We start from the raw sequence: 22,644 nt of genomic DNA on the forward strand, positions 1-22,644 counted from the left end.
ATGGGGGTGCCCTCGCCCACCCAAGACTGGTTTTAAGGTAACTAAAGATTCCTAGTTGATTTACATTCAGACAAATTTGGGAACGGCTACTTGAAATAACATTTTTAAAAAATAACCAGTAGCATCTTAAAATTCTAAAGAAAAGTTTTTTGAAGGGAAAATTTCAAATAGAGTTAAGTATACCTTTAGAAAGAAATCATGAGTTTTAAAGTAGAACTGAGATGATAAATCATGAAATACCAAAGTTTAAAAAAAATTTTTTTGTTTTATTTTAGCCATGTTAGGTTACCCATGAGCTGTGAAAAGCTATGCTACTTGGTAATAATCCCATCGGTTTTATATACTACTTTGTAAGCTTGACCTCTAGTGTTCACATACCTCAAATCAGTTATCTTTTGTGCCTTAAGGAAAAAAAATTACCAGAAAAGTTGTATCTGTCACATATATAATACATCCTATGGTCATCGTCACATTGTCATTGGGAATATTTGCTTTGTAGGGGCAATTACAGTGAATGCATATTCACTGTCCTCCGTTTTCTTTAGAAAGTGAAACGATGCTACAGAAAGCAAGCATTCAAACCATCAAAAATAAGACAAATTATTTTGAGATATTAAAAACAATCTTGACATAAGGGGGGAAATGACCCTTAGGCCTGCAGGGCACAGAACTGCTGGAACACAGCCAGGATGTGAGGGTCTAACTCAGCAGTGAAGAGCAGGTTCTCCAGGGTCACCATGTACTGCTGGATGATCTGGTGATGCTGTGGACACAAAAGGGGGTGTTTAGGTCAGGAAAAAGCACCTAAGCAATTCTGCACATCATTCCCCTCAGCAGCCCCACCCACAATGAGGAATGATGGGAAGAGGCATGGGGGGGGAGGATGGTTATGCTGATGGGAATGATGGCCCCTGAAAAGCCTCAACATAAAGAAAATGTAGAGGGAAATGAGGGGGGAATGGGATGTTGAATAACAAAGAAAAACCTGACCAGCTTCTATGTAAACACAGCTCCTGCTTCAAGGCAGTGCCTGCTGCTCCCACTATTAGACTAGGCTAAGCTGGGTCTCTCCCCTAATGAGGACAAAACACAAGTATAACTGTAAAAGTAGCCCACCAGGGACTGAACTAGGAAGATTTTTTGTTTTGAAAAGGAAAGGTGGTACATGTTATAAATAGAAATGAATAGTACAACCGCTACTGTTATGGTTAAAACCATGGTCCCCGAAATGTAAGAAAAATAATTTTGGAATCTTTTTATTTTTGGTTAGTGTTAAAACAATCTCTTTTCAAAAGATAAAAATTTAATTAGCCAGTGATCTATTAAGTATTTCACATAATAAACTCAAACCTCATTCATCTTTTAAAAATAGCTCATCTGTCCTATTGGAAATCAGACTTGCTGAGCTTACATGGAAAAAAAATGTCTAGGCTCTGGCTGGTTGGCTTAGTGGTAGAGCGTCGGCCTGGCATGCAGGAGTCCCGGGTTCGATTCCCGGCCAGGGCACACAGGAGAAGCGCCCATCTGCTTCTCTACCCCCCCCCCCTTCCTCTCTGACTCTCTCTTCCCCTCCTGCAGCCAAGGCTCCATTGGAGCAAAAGTTGGCCCGGGCGCTGAGGATGGCTCTATGGCCTCTGCCTCAGGTGCTAGAATGGCTCTGGTTGCAACGGAGCAACGCCCCAGATGGGCAGAGCATCGCCCCCTGGTGGGCATGCCGGTGAATCCCAGTCGGGTGCACGCAGGAATCTGACTGCCTCCCCATTTCCAACTTAAGAAAAACACACACACACACAAAGTCAGAAAATGGAATAATCTATATAACTTGAATATACTCAGAGATCCCTGAAGAACTAGGGGCTGTTTAAATTGGCAGTAACTAAATCTACATTTTTATTTGGAGGCTTAAAGAACTTTCTTTGCTTTTAAGACTTCTAATTTAATAACTTTTCTGGGATAAGTGAGGGTTTGGGCTCTTAGTTTCTGAAAATACAAAGAATTCCACTCTCTTACAAACCTTTAACATAACCTTGATTCTGGGGGCATTGTCTGTCATGTGAACATTAGATTTTGAGAACCTTTGTTAAAGTAATTACTGTTCTCTTAGCATTCTGTAATATAGCTAGGCTTCCTAGCAAAGAGAATGGCAATTAGGAGTGATAAAAACCAATTCAAGCCTAAATAGTCTAATGAGCAACAATAGGAGCAAACGGATAACCTCATAACAAATTTGATGATTTTTAAAAATGGAATAGCTTTGCAGTTAGAATAGTGATGTTCATTATCTAATCAAAGTTCCCACACACCTGTAAGAAGATCTGCTGGAGCCTTTCTATACAGTTCTTATACCATGGTGTTAATACGCTGGTCCCATCAGTCTCACATCGTACTAAGTGCTCGGTCAAGATCATGATAAAGCGCTGCAAAGGAGGCACAAAGTTAAAGATGTTTTAGAGAGTGAATTCTTCAGAAACAATCACACTTTTGACCAAGGGATATCAAAGGTATTGTTTGATCCACTGTCTTTCATAATTCAATAAATACTGTCTAGAAAGGTACACCAAATCAAGTGAGTTTGCATATACTTTTTGGCAATATGTGAAGACCTTTGTCTAGATTACTTAGCTAGTACATAATCAGAAATGTTAAGAGGACTTAATACACAAAAATGTTCAGGAAGGAAAATAGTCATCTAAATGATCACAACTGGGAATCATAACATAAACATAACCAATTTTTAAAAACTAACTAAAAATAACATTTTTGATTAAAAGCAATACACTATACTTTTATATATGTTAATGTCCCAAGCCAAATTACCTGAAATATGACAAGGAAGAGGTTCTTCTGTTCACTCTGAGCAGATTCCACCTTTTCCTGCAGTCTTTCTATTTGCTCCTCAATAGCCCTAACCTTCCTGTCACTGCTTCTGTCATCATCGTCACTTCTCTACAGAACATAGAGGAACAAAAGGAAAATGCCACTTAGAATTCCAGTGTATTTAATCCCAAGTAAAAGGAAATATTTTGTTCTGTCTGGCCAAATACTATTTGAAGACTTGCAATCCACAGGGCAAGTACTCCACCAAACACACACACACATACACCCGGAAGTCCTAGGGCCAGAGAAGTTTAGTGGCACTTGTCTTGGATAAGAGCAATGGGAGTGTTGGCTATAAAGCAGAAGTGTGTTGCACCTTTAACAAGATAGCCCAATCAGGGAGGAAATGTGTACCATAATTTTCTTCCAGTCAAAATGAAAACAACTTTGAGCCCCATGGAAAATGTAGTTGATTCCTGTCATTCATCATAGCTGTATTCTCTGATGTAGCTATGAACCCTGAATTAGTTAACACTGAACCACTGATCCTAGGGGAAGTAAGAGGGTTCGGTTCTTGTGAAGCCTCGTGTCCTGTTTTCATCAACCGTTTATAACCTTATTTTATGTGTGTTTCTGTTTAAAGACACCTTATTTACTATGTCTTACAAATAGTTGTATACAGTATTTCTTTTACTAAAACACTAGCTGAGGAGGATATAACATTTTCCTGATCCTCAATAATATGACTAAATTTCTTTGGCTTTCAGTCTCACAAGAATGTTGCCCACTGTAGCTTTTTATAAATCAGTCATCATTCATAAATCAGTAAATTTTGCTGCTCTTCCATAGCTTTATCACACACTAGAGATGCTACTTTAGTGCTTGATGAAGCAGCCACATATACAGATTGGTGAGTTCCTCTTCCTTCCTCTGGGTTATATGGTTGATCCATATTGTTGAACACACAGCCAGTAGCACTGTAACTCATGCCTGGATGAAGTTTATCTGACACGTTCTTTTCCCGTCAGGCACATCATGACCTTCTTGTGCTTAGGAACACTGGACAGCCATTCAGTCCTGTGCTTGGGACTGAAACAGTGACATCAACAAAAAGGCCAGCACAGTGTGAAAACAAAAAGCACAAATAACATGGCACTAAATACCACCACGGAATGGACATTTATAGTAGTAGGAGAAATGAAACAAGGCAGAGAGTTGCCCTGTTCGATTTCGGCTGCGAACAGGTCCACTTGGTAACTCATAATTTCCACTGCTCTGCCAGTGCCCAGGAAAGTACTGTGAGTACTGATTTTAAGATTACAAAGAAATTTTAGTGTGTGGGTAATTTTCTAAAAATAGAACCTGCAAATAATGAGGACAGATGTTCTTATAACTCTACTACTCTTTATTCCACAAAGTAGATGACCAATAAAAAAACCGACAGTGCCTTCTTTTTAGTCATTAAGAAATCAATTTGACCATGTGAGTAGTAACAGACAGCTTGCTAATTTTCCATTCTAATGGGCAACACAGAAAAACTTGGCAAGTCCTTATGTAGCTCAAGAGCCATAGGCTGCTCAACCCTGTAATAATTTAGAAATGGCTACAGTAGACTGTTTAAGACTCTGCTGGCAATATGGGCTCAATGTACCTCTGTTAAAGTTCATCAATTCCCTCCCAGTGCACTGTGAAGAACTTAGAGCATTTGCTTAGATGATGTTATTTTAAAGACAGAAGAAAAGACTTTCCAGATAAAGGAGGCTCAGAGGTCCCATGACTTTTCCAGTGTCACATAGCCGGCCAGTGGCAGAGCCAGAACCTGATCCTAGGTGTTATATACCAAGGTTCTTGTAGCAAGAAAGTAGGTGTCACCAAACCTAGAAAGCCCATTTTTTTCTAGATAGCAACTATTGGTAAAGCCCCATCTATGATAGCCTCTTTTACTCTTGAAACAAAATTATCAGAACCACCCATTTTTACAAAATTCTGCTTTTATCTCTAACACACCTGTAATGGGGTCTGCCTTATTATGTTCTAGGCAACTTGGCACATTATTTATATTTTCGTAACACCACACTAAGGCCAAGTTCTAGTGTACCAGTACCTAATACACTGTTCTGCAGGGAGGGAAATGTGACATAAATCTGTACTGCCTGTCGCAATAGTCACTAGATACACATGCTTATTGAGCACTCAAAATGTCACTAGTGTGACTAATAACTGAATTTTAAATTGTACTTAATTTTAGTTAAAGTTCTAAGGGGCTAGTGGTTATCGTGTTGGACACCACAAATCCATAAAAAGTGGTGTGGCAGGAGGAAAAGTTCCTGGACTTGGACAGATCTGGGCAGATCCTAGCCCTATCTATCACTTGTAAGCCATGGAACCTTTAGCAAGTTATTTAACTTCTCTGAGCCTCATTTTGTAGTTGTATAAAATGGGGATGACATTATTTATGTTGCAGCGTTTTAGGTCTGTGAGAGCGTAACTACATAATACATGTCTATATAGAGACTAACAGCATTTGCACTTGCTATAGGTTTGTGTAAGACTATTAAACTTGTTTTCACCTTCTACTCTGGTAAACTTGTATAATACTGGAAAAGACTGTCATGAAGAAAACCAGCATTACTATGCTAAATCACAGAATACAGCCAGCTCACTGCCTCCCCCCAAAGTGGCAAAGCACTAGATTTCTAATTAATATGAGAAGTACACTGTGAACCTGGCAAAGACTGCCTCGCCTCCCCCCAGGACGGGTGAAGCAATGACACCAACAGTCTTCTCCCGCCTCCCCTCTAGCCACAGAAACGTTATAGAAACAGAGCTGTTCTCTTTCACTGTCCTCTTCCCATCTGGGAATGACAAGCCTGAAATGGATCCAGAGATGGTGTACTATGGAAAAGTAAGGTTTGTGGCTTCCTTAACAGGTTCACCATGCAAAACAGTAGAGAGCAACAAACCCCCATGTTCTTCCTCTTCCTCCACGTCTACAAACAGCTCTGCATAATCTGAACACAGAAAAATAAGTTCCCATACAGGTAATGAACTCTGAATAGTCTCGAGTTTCTGATATGCTTTCTTTGGCCATTCATGAATTGAAACAACTTACCCGTTTGTGTTGCTTTGTGAGTTTTTCTTTAGCTTCTTCCAGCTCTTTCTGGATCTTCAGAACATGTTTGTTCATCTTACGAATTGTGGAGTGTAAGATTTCCCAAACAAACAATCTAAAGTAAAATAGAATTTGGTTACTGTATGTTAAACTATACTCATAGGAAATAAGACTGCTCAACTTTCATAACCTATTCGCTCTTAAGGTCTGATGTAGCCTTTCACTGTTCAGGCAGAATTAGTCATATCGCCATCAGCATTTAAGCTTCTATCTTTACCCATGAGACTCAGGTGAGGCTTCCTGAAGGGAATACTGGATCCTTGTCATTTTTTCCTATTTCCATCACCTACTACACACAACTGAAGGGATGTGTAGTACATATTCATTGAATTGAAATGGCCAACCAGAAGAAACAAGAACAAAATTACATGTTCTCTTATTTAAACACCAAGTACTGGAATTTTCTCAAAATGGAAAAACCTAATTTAAGGCTCATTTTATATGCTTTATATATTTAGCACATACTCAACTAATTCTCTTGGAATGTAACTCATTAGTTGATAATAGCAATAAACTGCTGGACTTTTAAGAATGAGATATTTTTATATCAGCTACCTTATCAGCAAATTGCTGAAGTACCAGGATCGTTTTGCAGATGCTTTAAAATGTTTGTTACATTAATGATTTATTTTTTTTTAAGCAGCTTCACTTTTCTGTCTACAGAGTAGGCACTCCTGAATTATAGCACAGAAGAATATTTCCTTCTACAAATTTTGACTTGGATGACAGTTTAAGTAACCAACAGTAAACCAATCTGTTTATAAAACTCAAAGTTTAGAATGTCAGCAGATGGGATAAAAGTACAGAGTACTTTAACTTTGGAAGGGGTGTTCAGAGAACACTGCAGAGTGAGAAGCTGAGCTTGGTGAAGAACAGGAGTTACTGAGCAATGTGTCCATTCTAGCTCTGCACTTAGCACTCTGCAACTTCTTTCTGCTTTGTAAAATACAGAGGACAATGTCACCCTCTACAGTGGAGCAGTGAGGAGTACATAACTGCAAATGTAAATCACTCAGGATAATGGCTAACATAGTAGTCGGCAAACTCATTAGTCAACAGAGCCAAATATCAACAGTATAATGATTGAAATTTTTTTTGAGAGCCAAATTTTTTAAACTTAAACTACATAAGTAGGTACATTCCTTATCTTGGTAGCGCCCGCACGTGGTATTTTGTGGAAAAGCCACACTCAAGGGGCCAAAGAGTCACATGTGGCTTGCGAACCGCAGTTTGCCGACCACTGGGCTAACACATACTTGGGTGGCCAGTTTTCTGAGTTTGCAAATCTGAGAATGTCTTTATGTTGCTTTCATTTGTGAATGCCAACTTAGCCAGTATGATAACCTTAGTTCACACCATTTCACCCTAAGGACTCAGTTTATTTCAGACCAGTGTCTTCTGCCAGTAAAGGACACAAGGAAGAGGATAAAAGCTTGTGAGATTTGTGACAGATGTGTACGTCTTTGCAAGTAATTCTCCCTTCTTTCCTATTTTGTGTCCACTCCTGCTCTCCTAGTCCTGATCACTTAAAAAACTGGGGACTCAACCACATGAATAAAAACCAAACTTAATGAAAAGTCTCTTTCATTTAGGGGGAATGGGTCTCAAATGAATTCTCTGCATTAGGTCTATGATTCTTATGACTAAGGTGTGACCTCCATCCCTCATAGGCATCTGGGTGCCAGACAGGCTTCCTTCAACCTCTCCAAGGATGTGTACTTAACCTATTGTGCTTGGTTTCTCCTAGTTTCTATCCCAGTGTGCATTCCAGGTTCCAAAGGAGCTGGAATTCTTTTCCATGTCCCATTATCTAGCCAAGACCCTGACACATGGCCTGATCTTCTCTCCTAATAGTCTAGATCAGTGTTTCCAACTGCCGCTCCACAGATGGGAATGCTAGAAATTTTGTGTCAGTCTGTGAGTCTGTAAGAGTACCCTGCTTTATGAAGACTATGAACCCAATGATCTTAATCAAATTTGCTTATGCTCAGGATAATTTCTGCCTTGGCAGTCTCCAAAATCCTTCTATTTTCACTGGTCCCCAAGTGCAAAAAGGTTTAAAATCACTGATCTTGATCCTCAGCAGCATTTCTACTTGACTGATTTGAGTCCTGATTCAACTTACATGTGTGTCCCTAGAAGGTCCTGCAACCTGACTGGCTGTATTACCACTGTCCAGGTATAATCCTACCAGACCGTAACATCAGTATATGTTACTATCAACCTGGTTTTGATCAAAATTTGGAGCTCATGTATAAGAGACCACACGAAAACCAATTCTTAGAGAATATGAACCTTAAAATAATTCCTGTTACCTAGTAAAATCACGAGACAGTTCTGGAGAGAAGATCCAATTTGCTACTGCAGCACAGTCAACAATCTGTGTACGAATCATCTTATCCACGAGTACAGCAATCATCTAGTGAAGAGACGACAAGGTAAATCACACTCACGCATGGCCATAATAATCCCACTGCTACAAAAGTATAATAGAGTAGTGAGACTCGCTTTCAATTAGTTTGACCATTAGGCCTTAAGAATTATTGCTCTGTGCTTGGCTCTGGTACTTTCTCTAAGAATATTTAACACCAATGAAGACTGAGCAAAAAGAAAAACTCTGAATGATAACACAAACTTTTAAAAATATTTTAGACTATACCTACAGAATTATATAATTTCCAATGAATTCTAAAATTTAAATATGTGTTTTATTATAAAAAGTCTTATATGTATTCTGATATTTAAATGCCTTTTTATAACATGGTATGAAAACGATATGTTGAAGATTGAGAAATGTGGGGCGTATTTTCAGAAATTAGATAAACTACATAATTATTTCCTACCCAAGTGGTAGACTCTTTAAGCAACAATTATTCTTACTAGTTAAAATGTTAATAGTATAGTTTGAAACCAAATCATACTTGTTCTTTAAAAAAGAAACACCAAACATCATTAATTCCACAGTATTAAAAATTATAGATTTAAAAACCACTCTATAAACAAACTTCATGTTTTACAAACTATAACAATGGTAATAGCCTTATTTTTATATCGATACAGTCAGAGCCTCAACACATCTAATTAAATAGCTTTTACCTGTGGATGGTTCCTCCAGACCTCAAACATAACTCTTAGAATGTGTAGCTTTCCTTCATCACTTTCAGCTAGGGTTTTGAAGACTTCATGAAACCTTTGGTAGCGGAGGAAAAAACACCTCATAAAACCTTAAGCATTTTAATGTTTCAAAACCCTTTCAGTATTACTCTATTACTCAATTTACAGTGCAATATATAAATGCAAAATAACCAGATGTTAACCATTAAGGATATAAAAGGTATGAGTAGAAATTCATAGTCTGTATGGAATTTGTCACAAAATCCTAAGAGATTTACAGTAAACTATTGTTAGCCCAGGACTACAATTTACTGTGTTATCTAAGAATAAGTGAAGGCTAAGGAACCAGCTCCAAACACAGGTAATGCATTTTGTGTGACTTACCCTGTGGGAACCCTGCAAGTAATACAGAGACTTGAAGTTGAGATGAGGTGGGGAGCCAAAGTTTCTCTGCTTGACTGGAGGAATATCTGTATGTTCTTTCTTCTTTAAACTGCCTGACCAGTTAAAAGCTGTCTTTAGATGCCAACCTTTAAAGTGGCTTCCAAAATGTAGTTGGCTTTCATTTCTGCTTAACTTCCTTTAGGAAGATGTATAGATGGTGGGAGCTTCTTGACTATATACTATATACTATATATGACTGTCTTATGGACCCAAGTTTTTCACTGGTTTCTCTAAAAGTCTACATAAAAAAATACCCCTTCCATGTATATATGCATACTGTACATGCAGATGATGGAAGCCACAGGACAGAGATTTTAGCTATCACATACCAAACACACTGTATCAAGTTATATCATAAGACTGTTAACATCTTCCTATTCAACAATTTCAGGTAAAAATGGCTATACTGTTGATATTCAAGCAAACTTCTAAAACCTAAAGAAAGGGTGTTGGTTCTTGTTGCACTTACTTTGCAAGAGCACTGAAGGAGTGGCTGAATGACTTGGCTGCCAAGTGTAGCAGAGTCTGCACAAAGACCTCAATTTTTAATGGGTTAAAGCTGAATCCTTCATCTGAAAAATATTCCCCCATAAAAGAGTTAGGAAAACGTATACAATTCCTTGGTCCCTCACCTGGAATGCTAAACAGATGGCATGCTCACATCCAAATATTAAGTGAGACAATTCACGTAACATCTTTGAGTACTAAAAGACGATCAAGACCACCACTGATTTCAATTACTCAATATAAAACTAAGCATAATCTTAATTCCTCAATTTCTGGGTGCTTCTGTAATTCTTCTATATGATCCATGTTTTTTACAAATACCACATAGATTTCCATTATTCATATCTCTCTATATGGTGGCAAAGATAAATATATTAATAGAAAAAAAAAATAAAGTAAGCCCCAAACACTTAAGTCTATATCTTCAAATGTCTAAATTTAATACCATCACTTTGACTTAAGCTTTCTAATTACATTTTCTCTAAAATCCTAAATGTCTTAGAAAAATCCAAACAAAATCCCAGTAATAAATAATACAAAGACCTTAATGTTTTGTTTTGATTAAGCCCCTTTTTATGCACATGTCCTTATGTATATATATCTAACAAAAAAAAATTTCCCCTCAAAATGGTTACCCAGTTGTCCCATTAGACTTGCCAATTTGTCTCTTTTTATGTCAGTACCACACTGTTTTAGTTACTATAGTGTTCAAGATATAGTTTATATGTGATCAGGCAAGTCCCTCTCATCTCTTGTCTTATCCATTTACTGATTCAAGTAAACTTATAAATTACCTTGCCAATTTTCCCACTCTTACCTCAACTCCCTAAAACCTAGTTGTTGTTTTTTGTTGGAATTCCATGGTACGTACTCAGTCAACATCAAACACCATTATAATAGCTTAATTTGGAGAAAATATCCAACTTTATAATACACCAAGTCTTTCTGTTCAGGAATCTCTCTACTGAAAGCTGGGAATGCTTAAAAATCTTTTAGTGTTAACAGTATATTTGACTTTGTTCATATACTTAATGCAAGCTATTCCATAAGGATGTTAGGATGTCTTTTTACATAAGGGAGAAAATACCTCTGTTCTAGGAACTTGCAGGCTAAATAGCCCAAAGGAATACATCACTTTGTAAGCATCCAAAGAGACTCAGGAGGCACTCGTGTTGCCAGTTATGTTTACAATCTAACCTGGCCCATATGTAGTTACACTCAAGAAATAGTTAATTCCCTTACCATCATCGTCATCCTGGTTAGGATTTGGTACATCTTTCAGAATGCTGAAGATTTCACCATTGGTTGCTTTACTTTTAAAGGCAACAGCTAAACAGAGGGCAACCGAATGTCCAGGGAGGGAACCTAAGCACAGAATAGGGCGGTGATTAGATCAGTTTAAGACTATTCTTGCCAAAAGTTATAGACTGAGAAATTTAAAAAATCCCTTTCTTTCAAAATAGAATACTCTTTACCCCAAGATCAGTATTTAATCTGTACAAAGATAACCACATATGAAAGTTTCATTTAATAGGTCAATGGCTTTTCACCTAAAATAAGGCATAATTCTCACTTCAATACTTCCTAAGAGCACTTTGCTAATTGAAATTTACAGTACAAGGGGTGCTGATCTTCAGGGATGGGGGTGAACGGAAATGTGAATATAGTGCATTGTCCTTTGACAGTCCTTAAATCCCTAGGTTTTTATAAGCAAAACGCTGAGAATCAATTTATCTCTTTCATTTTTGCCAGTTCCTCTTTCTTCTTCCTTTTCTGAGACAGTAGAAACTGAGTTTGAATCTGAACAAGGTGAAGGCTGCCAACTTAAGACAATTGCTTTGCTTTTCCAGTCCATCTGTAAGTCTGAGGCTCATGTGCTGTGACTCCACGTGTGTACTGTTGGTCAGTCTGTCAAGTCCTTGCTGTAGAAAATCTGTGCTAGTATATCCTGCAAGGCCTCACCAGAGCAATCCACCTTTTTTTTATTTTTTATTTTTCTGAAGTTGGAAACCGGGAGGCAGTCAGATAGACTCCCGCATGTGCCCAACCGGGATCCACCTGGCATGCCCACCAGGGGGTGATGCTCTGCCCATCTGGGGCATCGCTCTGTTGCAACCAGAGCCATTCCAGCACCTGAGGCAGAGGCCATGGAGCCATTCTCAGCACCTGGGCCAACTTTGCTCCAATGGAGCCTTGGCTGCAGGAGGGGAAGAGAGAGACAGAGAGGAAGGAGAGGGGGAGGGGTGGAGAAGCGCTCATTTGCATCTGTGTGCCCTGGCCGAGAATCAAAACCGGGACTTCCGCACGCCAGGCCAACGCTCTACCGCTGAGCCAACCGGCCAGGGCCGCAATCCACTTTTAATGTAAGGCAGACAAAGGTAATAAAGGCAATTCTGACTTGGAATATGAGTTACTAAGTACTGGAAATGAATAAATTCAATTACAATAGGTCACACGTACTTTGTGCTTTTCCTTGAAAGTGAGAAAGAAACTAAGTGACAAAAAAAAAGAAAGGAATCCCTGCCACTGAGGAGTCTATATTCTAGCTGGGGAACCAAAATATTCAGAAAGGAAGTAGCCAGAGAGCAACACAGAAGTGGCTTGCTTAAGGTTAAAAAATATTTACAGCTGTGGAGGTGTGACTAGACACTAGAAAGAAAGCAGGGACTGGAGACAGAAAGGGCTGTCCAGCCTCGCGTAACACAAAGGCACAAAGGCAAAACCAAGAGCCAGGAGGATGGAAAAAATAAACAAGAAAGTGGGCCTAGCTAGAGCAGAGGTTCATGGGGGAAGAACTGACAAATAACAAGCCAAGAACAACTCTTAAAAGAGGGCCTTAAATATTAGACTGAGTTGTTTCTATGGGAAAAAAGGAAGCTCAGTGTCAACAAAAGCCTGAGCTTCTTGGTATCAAAGACTGTATCTTATGACTCTGAGGCAGCACAAGGCAGGACTGAAAACTAGGCACTCCTGCCTGACTGGGCAGTGGCACAGTGAATAGTGTCGGACTGGTACGCAGAGGACCCAGGTTCAAAACCCCAAGGTCACTGGTGTTTGTGCGGCCTCATCGGCTTGAGCATGGGATCATGGACATGACTCTATCATCACTGGTTTGAGGCCAAGGTTGCTGGCTTGAGCAAGGGGTCACTCATTCTGCTGGAGCCCCCTGGTCAAGGCACATATGAGAAAGCAATCAATCAACAACCAAGGAGACTAAGGAGCTGCAATGAAGAATTGGTGCTTCTCATTTCTCTCCCTTTCTGTCCCTCTCTCTGTCTCAAAAAATAAATAAAAATACAACTAGGCACTCCCTAAGTGCCGCACCAAGCACTGCTCTTCCAGGAAAGCACAGTGGTCAAGAGCATGGCTGCTCAGTCAGTAAACCTGGTGTGAACCTGGGCCCTAACATTCAGAAGCAATCACACTCTCGCTCATTAAAGCCCTTTCCTCGTTGTTAACTTGGTATAATAAACATATCCATTTCTCAGAGTTGTTTTAAGGTTTAAGTGACATAATATTGGAAATACACTTAGCAATAGGACCAACTGAGCTCATTTCAAGGAAAACAGGCGTAGTCTGTCTGAGGTGTAGGTGAAGAACCAGGAGAGCAGTATGAGAAGGCAAGTTTCCAAACACAGAGAACCTACACAAGATAAAATGGAAATGGAAAGCTCGTGGAGGAGCCATGTTCAGTGCCATTTGAAAAGACTCACTTGGAAAAACTTCACCCCTAACTCTCAACCAGTGACCACTAGTGTACGCCTTACCTTCATTAAGTGTAAAGCATAAAATGGCACACCCAATTATCATGCAACCTCCATGTAAATCTAGTCTATGTACACCTGTGTTCTCACACTGAACTGGTATCAGCTGATAATCAATCTTCACCATCATGACAAATTATCATCCCCATCTTAGTAAGTTCTGGCCATAAGTTCATCTTGCTGTGCTTTGCAGCATATTTAAAATAATGTCATGACTATAACATATTAACCAATATTAAAAGAAAAAAATTTAGCAGTAATAACTAAGTATATCACAATGAATCTTCAAAATGATGACAGGGTAAATAAGACAATAGTGGCTAGAAACAGATCACCTTTCAAATAGAGAAAATATAAGCCCAAGAAAAAGTTCACTTTTTCCTTCTTAAAATAACTGATGTCAGAGAGCACTTGCATTGTTACATTTTATTACTTACTGCTACTTTCATCTCCATACTTGTAAATGCAGGTTGGGTTTGCAGGACACAGAGCTGAGAAGGTAGGAGGAACAACATCTAATATACACTGATGGTAAGACAACCTACAATACAAATAAGAGTCTCAGAAAATATCATTCACCAGTCCCATTCTTACCCAGAAACTCACACTCTCCAACACCCTCACAGTAGATTGCCACCTAATAAAAGAAGCAATAATGGAAAAAGAGAAACATTACTTTGCAATCATCATAATGGTGGCAAGTAAAAGAAGTTGTCAGTGGAAGTTTAATGAACAGGAAGAATGTAACCTCAGAAATTGCCTACAAAATAATCAATTATGAAGGAAAAAATGGTAAGCTTAGGTGGAGAAGCTGGAAGACACTGACATGGCCAGTATTCAGGTTACTATCTCCAGTGGTGGGAGCCTTGTGCCTCCCAGTGTGATGCACTGAGAAAAGCACCAACAGCATAAGACCTGAGTCTGGTCACAAGGACACAGCACGGTGACCCAAGAAAGTGGGCTTAGTCTTCAAAACTGTTAAGGACATGAAAAATAGAATAACAACTGCTCAAGGCTTAAGAATCTGAAGATAATGACAACTAAATGCTACACATGTTCCTGGATAGGAAAAGACATTGCTGGGATGGCTGGCAAAATTTCAGCAGCATCCACGGATTATGTGGTAGTACTACTGTACCACGGCCGAGTTCCTGATATGGGGGGCTGTATGCTGATTGCAAGACAGCGTCTTTGTTTTGGGGAAATAGTCAATGGACTATAAAAGGTAAGGAGGTGTTGCCTGCACTTTGTTTCCAAAGGGTTCAGAAAAAGACCAGTATAACAGGTGTAAACATACAGAGAGAGGAGAAGGAGAACTGGAATGAATGTGATAAAACATCTGGATAAACAGGATGGAGTAATTTGTACTATTTTGGCAACTTTCCTGAAATTTGAAATTATTTCAAAGCATATTAGACCAAAAAAACCAAAAAAACAAAACCCAAAACCCCTTTTTGGCTTAATTCACAGAATCTAAATGTTATGGTTGCCTATTTTATTCAGCCTAAATCTTGATTAAAAACTAAGAAAGAAGAGAGGTAGGTACTTGGATTTTAAAAATTATATTCTGGACATAAAAACACAAATTTAGAGGAGAGAGAAATTCTCCCACAGAAAGGAGATCTAAGCTAACAAGAAAACACAAAAAACTTACCTCATACATTTTTCTAGAACTTCTCTTACAAACTTTGGTTTGGGACTTTCAAGATCTTGAGAAAGACAATCTGACCTAAAGAGGAAACATAGTTTTGGACATTCTTACACAGAATCTGCACTTAACTTGTACTTAACTAAAAATAGTTTCCTTCTGCCTAAACTATAGTTATATTTACATATGTAAATCAAAAATAAACTAAATTTTTTTTTTTTACAGAGACAGAAAGAGTCAGAAAGAGGGATAGATAGGGACAGACAGACAGGAACAGAGAGATGAGAAGCATCAATCATTAGTTTTTCGTTGCGACACTTTAGTTGTTCATTGATTGCTTTCTCATATGTGCCTTGATTGTGGGGCTAAGATAGACCGAGTAACCCCTTGCTCAAGCCAGCGACCTTGGGTCCAAGCTGGTGAGCTTTGCTCAAACCAGATGAGCCCGCGCTCAAGCTGGTGACCTTGGGGTCTCAAACCTGGGTCCTCCGCATCCCAGTTCGACACACTATATCCACTGTGCCACCGCCTGGTCAGGCACTAAATATTTTAGATGATGAAGATTGCTTTTATGTTATAGATTTAAATTTTTGTGTGTGACAGAGACAGGGAGGGACAGATAGGAACAGACAGACAGGAAGGGAGAGAGATGGGAAGCATCAATTCTTCACTGCAGCTCCTTAGTTGTTCATTGACTGCTTTCTCATATGTGCCTTGACAGGGGGTGAGGGGTGACTAGAGCAGAGTGAGTGACCCCTTGCTCAAGTCAGCGACCTTGGGCTTCAAGCCACCAACTATGGAGTCATGTCTATGATCCCACATTCAAGCCAGCGACCCTACACTCAAGCCGGATGTGCCTGCGCTCAAGCTGGTAACCTCGGTATTTTCATCCTGGGTACTCTGTGTCCCAGTCCTACGCTCTATCCACTGTGCCACTGCCTAGGCAGGCTATATTTAAATATTAGCAGTAGTTTTTAAATAACAGGAGACTGTAGAGAAAGGAAAGCTAAAACCAAACACCACTTACCAGTCTTCCCAGCTCCAACGAAACCGGAAGTTACTTAGGTGATGGGAAAACCAATTAATAAACCTATACAGAGAAGTGGGAGTAAGGAACACGAAAAGATGAATTGTTAGTTCCCACCAGGAACTAAGTAATCCTCAGACAGATAAAACCCTATTTTATAGAGTGCAATGACAAGCACATAACCCCACCTATAGCTGAGTCTCCGCCACTTATCCTCTTTCCTGCCAATCCTGCAACTCATCTTCTACTCCAAACGGTAAGTCTCCTATCGCATTCCTTTTACAGTGCTATCCTTTTAAAGTAAATAATATGAACGCCAGTTTCATGCCAGGCACCTTTTATGTTTATATAAATTAATAACTTCTGAAGAATGTAGTATTTTTTCTATTGACAATGAAAAAGGCATTAAATAAATTGCAGATAAAACATTTTATAAATGGCAGAGCCAAAGTATTGTTTCTCATCAAATGTGCCTTCTTCATCACAAAGAACAACATATGCCACCAAAATCCCCCTTTTCCATAACAACACATCTGATCTCTATGACTAGATAGAAATCACCTTAGCAAACTATAATGTTGCAAAATTTTTCAGAGCCCAATAAACATTTGTTGAATGAATGGCATAATTTGGATGCACAGCACAACTGGTAGTTTTATTAATTAGACTGGGAGGAAAATCAGAAGACACTTTTTTTTTTGACAGAGACACAGAGAGAGTCAGAGAGAGGGACAGCTAGGGATAGACAGGCAGGAAGGGAGAGAGATGAAAAGCACCAATTCTTTGTTGCGGCACCTTAGTTGTTCATTGATTGCTTTCTCATATATGCCTTGACGGGGAGGCTACAGCAGAGCAAGTGACCTTGCTCAAGCCAGCAACCTTCGGCTCAAGCCAGCGACCATGGGGTCATGTCTATGATCCCACGCTCAAGCCAGTGACCCGGTGCTCAAGCCGGATGAGCCTGCAACAAGCCAGCGATCTCGGGGTTTTGAAACTGGGTCCTCCGTGTCCTAGTCTGACACTCTATCCATTGTGCCACCGCCTGGTCAGGCAGAAGGCACTTTCTGAAAGCATGTTCCTCAGGTATCTACAATTTCAATCACTGAAATTAACCAACATCATAGGTTAGTAACAGAATAGCTCTCAATGATACTTTTCAGATATGAAATTTAAATAATGGACATAAAGACTCATGAAAATTGGAGAAATATGCAAAATATGCAATGTCTGTCCTGATCTGATATGGAAAACTGACATGTCTGTAAGGAACCATAAAAAAGCCAAAATAGCCAAAGCAAGCCTAAGAAAAAAGAACAAAGTCAGTGGCATTACAATACCTGACTTCAAATTACACTACAGAGCTGCAATAATCAAAACAGCATATTGAAGAAAGAAAAAAAAAGCCTGACCAGGCGGTGACACAGTGGATAGAGCGTCGGACTGGGACGCAGAGGACCCAGGTTCGAGACCCCGAGCTCGCCAGCTTGAGCGCGGGCTCATCTGGTTTGAGCAAAAGCTCACCAGCTTGAGCCCACGGTCACTAGCTCGAGCAAGGGGTTACTCAGTCTGCTAAAGGCCCGCAGTCAAGGCACATATGAGAAAGCAATCAATGAACAACTAAAGTGTTGCAACGCGCAATGAAAAACTAATGATTGATGCTTCTCATCTCTCTCCGTTCCTGTCTGTCTGTCCCTGTCTATCCCTCTCTCTGACTCTCTCTCTTCTCTGAAAAAAAACGAAAAAAAAACACAGCATGGTACTGGCAGAAATATAGACACACAGATCAATGAAACAGAATCAAGAGCCCAGCCCTGGCTGGTTGGCTCAGTGGTAGAGCGTCGGCCTGGCGTGCAGAGGTCCTGGGTTCGATTCCCGGCCAGGGCACACAGGAGAAGCGCCCATTTGCTTCTCCACCGCTCCCCCTCTCCTTCCTCTCTGTCTCTCTCTTCTCCTCCCGCAGCTGAGGCTCCATTGGAGCAAAGATGGCCCGGGTGCTGGGGATGGCTCCTTGGCCTCTGCCCCAGGTGCTAGAGTGGCTCTGGTCGCGACAGAGTGACGCCCCGGAGGGGCAGAGCATCGCCCCCTGGTGGGCAGAGCATCGCCCCCTGGTGGGCGTGCCGGGTGGATCCCGGTCGGGCGCATGTGGGAGTCTGTCTGACCATCTCTCCCTGTTTCAAGCTTCAGAAAAATACCAAAAAAAACCCAACAAAAAAACAAAACAAAAAAAAACAAAAAAAAAAAGAGCCCAGAAATAAAAGCACATATATATGGGCAAATCATCTTCGATAAAGGAACCAAAAACACACAATGGAGAAAAGAAAGCCTCTTCAATAAATGGTGCTGGGGAAATTGGAAAGCTGCATGCAAAAGAATGAAACTTGACTACAGTTTGTCCCCCTGCACAGAAATTAATTCAAAATGGATCGAAGACCTAAATATAGTATAAGATATGAAACAATAAATTACACAGAAGAAAACATAGGTACTGGCCCTGGCCGGCTGGCTCAGCAGTAGAGCGTCAGCCCAGCATGTGGATGTCCCAGGTTTGATTCCCAGTTAGGCCACACAGTTGAAGCACCCATCTGCTTCTCCACCCTCCCGCCTCTCTTTTCTCTCTATCTCTCTCTTCCCCTCCTGCAGCCAAGGCTCCACTGGAGCAAAGTTGGTCCGGCACTGAGGATGGCTTCATGGCCTCTGCCTCAGGCACTAGAATGGCTCCAGTTGCAACAGAGCAATGCCCCATATGGGCAGAGCATCGCCCCCTAGTAGGCTTGCCAGGTGGATCTTGGTCACGCACATGTGGGAGCCTCTCTCTTTCTCCCCACTTCTCACTTAGAAAAATACAAAAACAAAACAAAAGAAAAAAACATAGGTACTAAACTCATGGACCTTGGCCATAGAGAACAATTTATGAACCTGATTCCAAAGGCAAGGGAAGTGAAGGCAAAAATAAATGAATGGGACTATATCAAACTAAAAAGCTTCTGAACAGCAAAAGAAGTCAACAACAAAACAAATAGGCAGCCAACTAAATGGGAGATACTTGCAAACAACAGCTCTGATACAGGTTAATATCCAAAATATATAAAGAACTCACAAAGATCAGCAACAAACAAGCAAACAATCCAATTAAAAAATGGAAAGAGGACCTGAACAGACACGTCTCCCAAGAGGGCATACAAATGGCCAACAGATATATACATGAAAAGATGCTCATCTTCACTAGCTATTCGAGAAATGCAAATCAAAACTACACTGAGATTCCACCTCACACCTGTTAGATTAGCTAGACAGGTAATAACAAGTGCTGGAGAGGCTGCAGAGAAAAAGGTACCATCATCCACTGCTGGTGGGAATGCAAATTAGTACAACCATTATGGAAGAAAGTATGGTGGTTTCTGAACAAAGAATAGAACTAGCATATGACTCAGCAATCCCTCTACTGGTTATCTATCCCCAAAACTTGAAAACATTGGTACATTAAGACACATGCACCCCTACAATCATCACAGCATTATTCACAGTGGTCAAGACAATGGAAACAACCAAAGTGTCCCTTGATAGAGGACCGGATAAAGAAAATGTAGTACATATATATACAACAGAATACTACTCTGCCATAAGAAACAATGACATAGTGACATTTACAACAACATGGACTGACCTTGAGAACATTAAACTGAGTGAAACAAGTAAATCAGAAAAAGCTAAGAACTGGATGATTTCACACATAGGTGGGATATAAAAGTGATAAAAGTGAGACTCACAGACATAGATAAAAGTGTAGTGGTTACCAGGGGGAGGGGAGTGTAATGAAAAGGGGAGGGTGTAGGGTGGAAAGAGGGACAAATGTAAGGTGACAGAAAATAATTTGACTTTGGGTGATGGGTATACAACATAATCAACAGTTCAAATACTATAGAAATGTTTACCTGAAACCTATGTACTCTTATTGATCAATGTCACCCTGTTAATTTTATAAATAAAAAAAATTCTTAAGAAGGCAAATCAAATCCTTTTATAAAGTACAGGGAGTAGAAGCTGTTAACCAGTACAGAAATAAGGCAGTCACTGTACCTGTCTACGCACGTAGTATTCATCGTGTCCAAACGCATGTAAAGCATTTCAGTTGCCTGTGCAAGCTGTGAATTTGAGGATAAGGAAAACTATTCTCCAACCTCCTTAAAAATAAACTGTAACAGAGAAAATAAATAAACTTTCCTAGACGTCTGTATAATGACTAATTATGTTGAACACCTTTTCTTGTAATTGAAACTCTAAAAAAAAAGCTTTTAGGTATCAATGAATGTACAATAAATTTGACCTGTATAGACACCTACGAAATCAAGATAATATTTACATCACGTCCAAAATTTCCCCGTGCTCCTTAGTAATCCATTCTCCCTTCTCCTCAACCCTCACCTATGTTCCCAAGCAAATATTGGTCTGCTTTCACTAGATTACTTTGCATTTTCTAGAATTCTGTGTAAATGGATTCATATTGTTTGATGTTCTTTACTCAGAATAATTATTTTGCAATTCATTCATGTTGTTGCCGGTATCAAAACTTGTTCCATTTTATTATGAAGTAATGTTCCACTGTAGAGGTATAATAACATTTGTTAAACCACTCATGTATTGATGGATATTTGGATTATTTCCAGTCTGGAGTTATTACAATAAAGTTTCTTTGGACATTAGTGCCTAAGTCTTTGTAAGGACATGTGCTTCCATTTCTCTTGGGTAAATACCCGAGTGGAATACTGGACTGTATGGCACATATATTAAACTTTCAAAGAAATGTCAAGCTGTTTTCATGAAGTGATTTAAACCCCAAAGCAGAAATATTTAATAATCTTTTAAAGCTAGGCCAACGAGAGTAAGTTTAAAAACAAAAGAAAGGATACAACTTGGGGTAGAGAGCCAGGCTGAAGTCTACACAGTTCAATGAGAAGTGTTGTGTACATCACATCAATGTGAGGGGGTGCTGGAAGTTGAAACAGCTCTGCGAAGATCACCTATAAAAGAATCAGGAATCAAAATTCAATTCAGTAGCTATCTATGCACTTCTACTATTAGAAAGAACTCAACATTCCAAACATAAACTCTAACTCCATAATATTTATAATGAATTACTTTATCTTTAAAATTATCCACTTTAAAACATGAAGACCTATAATTTAATACTGTAATAAAAGTTTCTTATCTGTAAAACTCAATCAAAGGAGAGTATGCTAGTATTAATGCTTACTTGATACTTCCAGAAAACCATGCAATTAAATTCCAACTCTGGAAGTATAGGAGTTGATTTACCGAGGCACTCACAGATCCATCAATTTCATTTTTTAAGTAGTAAAAACCCTTATGAGACTCTAAGGATGCAAACAGACGATAGTCAATTCATTCCACTCTGCTACTTGAAACTGGTGCCCAGAAACCTTTTTGATAATCCAGGACTTCTTTGCCACGGCTTGTGTCCAGAGCTTGTTTCCACCCTCCCTACATAATGTGTGGATCACCAACCTAGAATTTTAAAGCCTGATCTGCATTCCTTCCTCTGACCCCAACTCCAACACTTCTGTACTTCATTCTGATGACTTTCTATACTTCTTGCACACTTAAAGATCTGACTTACATTTTGCACAACTGACACATCAGTGAATCAAATTCAGAGCCTACGCTTACTCTCAAATTTTATAAAAACTGAACAGATGCAGTACTTTTAAGAAAGCATAGTGTAGTATACCGTAAATAAAAAGTGAATCTGAAATAATGTATCATAACTACTCCCATGAGTATTTTAACTTAAAGGAATATGTAATTGACAGTTTCACCCGTGTGTCAAATGAATATACTTTTTTGGGATATAACTCTCACAAGGTGTTCAAATTATTACCAATATCATCCTCCATGACTTAAGATAGGGTCAAAAGCATTATTCATTCTTCCTACCTGCAAAACAACTGGCTCTTTTGATTTCTAAGAATAAAGATTCATATTTCACCCTACTTGTGATATAGGAAATAATCTACTATTCAGGTATCTACAACTAATATGAGGCCAGATAAACAGTTAAAAATAGATTATCTGGCTGAAGTAATATAATATTTTATAGCATTTAAGCCATTTATACATCTATTAACAATGTATT

General features: G+C 39.4%; 1 protein-coding gene across 2 annotated transcripts in view; it reads right to left on the minus strand.

Moving 5' to 3' along the window:
* Positions 1–248: 248 nt before the first annotated feature.
* NCBP1 (nuclear cap binding protein subunit 1) overlaps positions 249–22,644 on the minus strand; it is a 41,478-nt gene continuing 19,082 nt past the window's right edge. For both annotated transcript variants that reach the window (XM_066367596.1, XM_066367597.1), the window contains 13 exons: positions 21,401–21,511; positions 20,571–20,635; positions 16,494–16,556; positions 15,473–15,547; positions 14,256–14,359; positions 11,297–11,419; positions 10,017–10,119; positions 9,086–9,179; positions 8,305–8,408; positions 5,930–6,044; positions 2,818–2,946; positions 2,304–2,417; positions 249–763 (listed from right to left, as the gene is read on the minus strand). In XM_066367596.1, the coding sequence (XP_066223693.1) occupies positions 650–763; positions 2,304–2,417; positions 2,818–2,946; positions 5,930–6,044; positions 8,305–8,408; positions 9,086–9,179; positions 10,017–10,119; positions 11,297–11,419; positions 14,256–14,359; positions 15,473–15,547; positions 16,494–16,556; positions 20,571–20,635; positions 21,401–21,511 (1,314 nt within the window). In that variant the 3' untranslated portion in view covers positions 249–649. The remainder of the gene's footprint in view (positions 764–2,303; positions 2,418–2,817; positions 2,947–5,929; positions 6,045–8,304; positions 8,409–9,085; positions 9,180–10,016; positions 10,120–11,296; positions 11,420–14,255; positions 14,360–15,472; positions 15,548–16,493; positions 16,557–20,570; positions 20,636–21,400; positions 21,512–22,644) is intronic.

Source organism: Saccopteryx leptura, chromosome 2, assembly GCF_036850995.1.
Source record: "Saccopteryx leptura isolate mSacLep1 chromosome 2, mSacLep1_pri_phased_curated, whole genome shotgun sequence".
NCBI classification, from domain to species: Eukaryota; Metazoa; Chordata; class Mammalia; order Chiroptera; family Emballonuridae; genus Saccopteryx; species Saccopteryx leptura.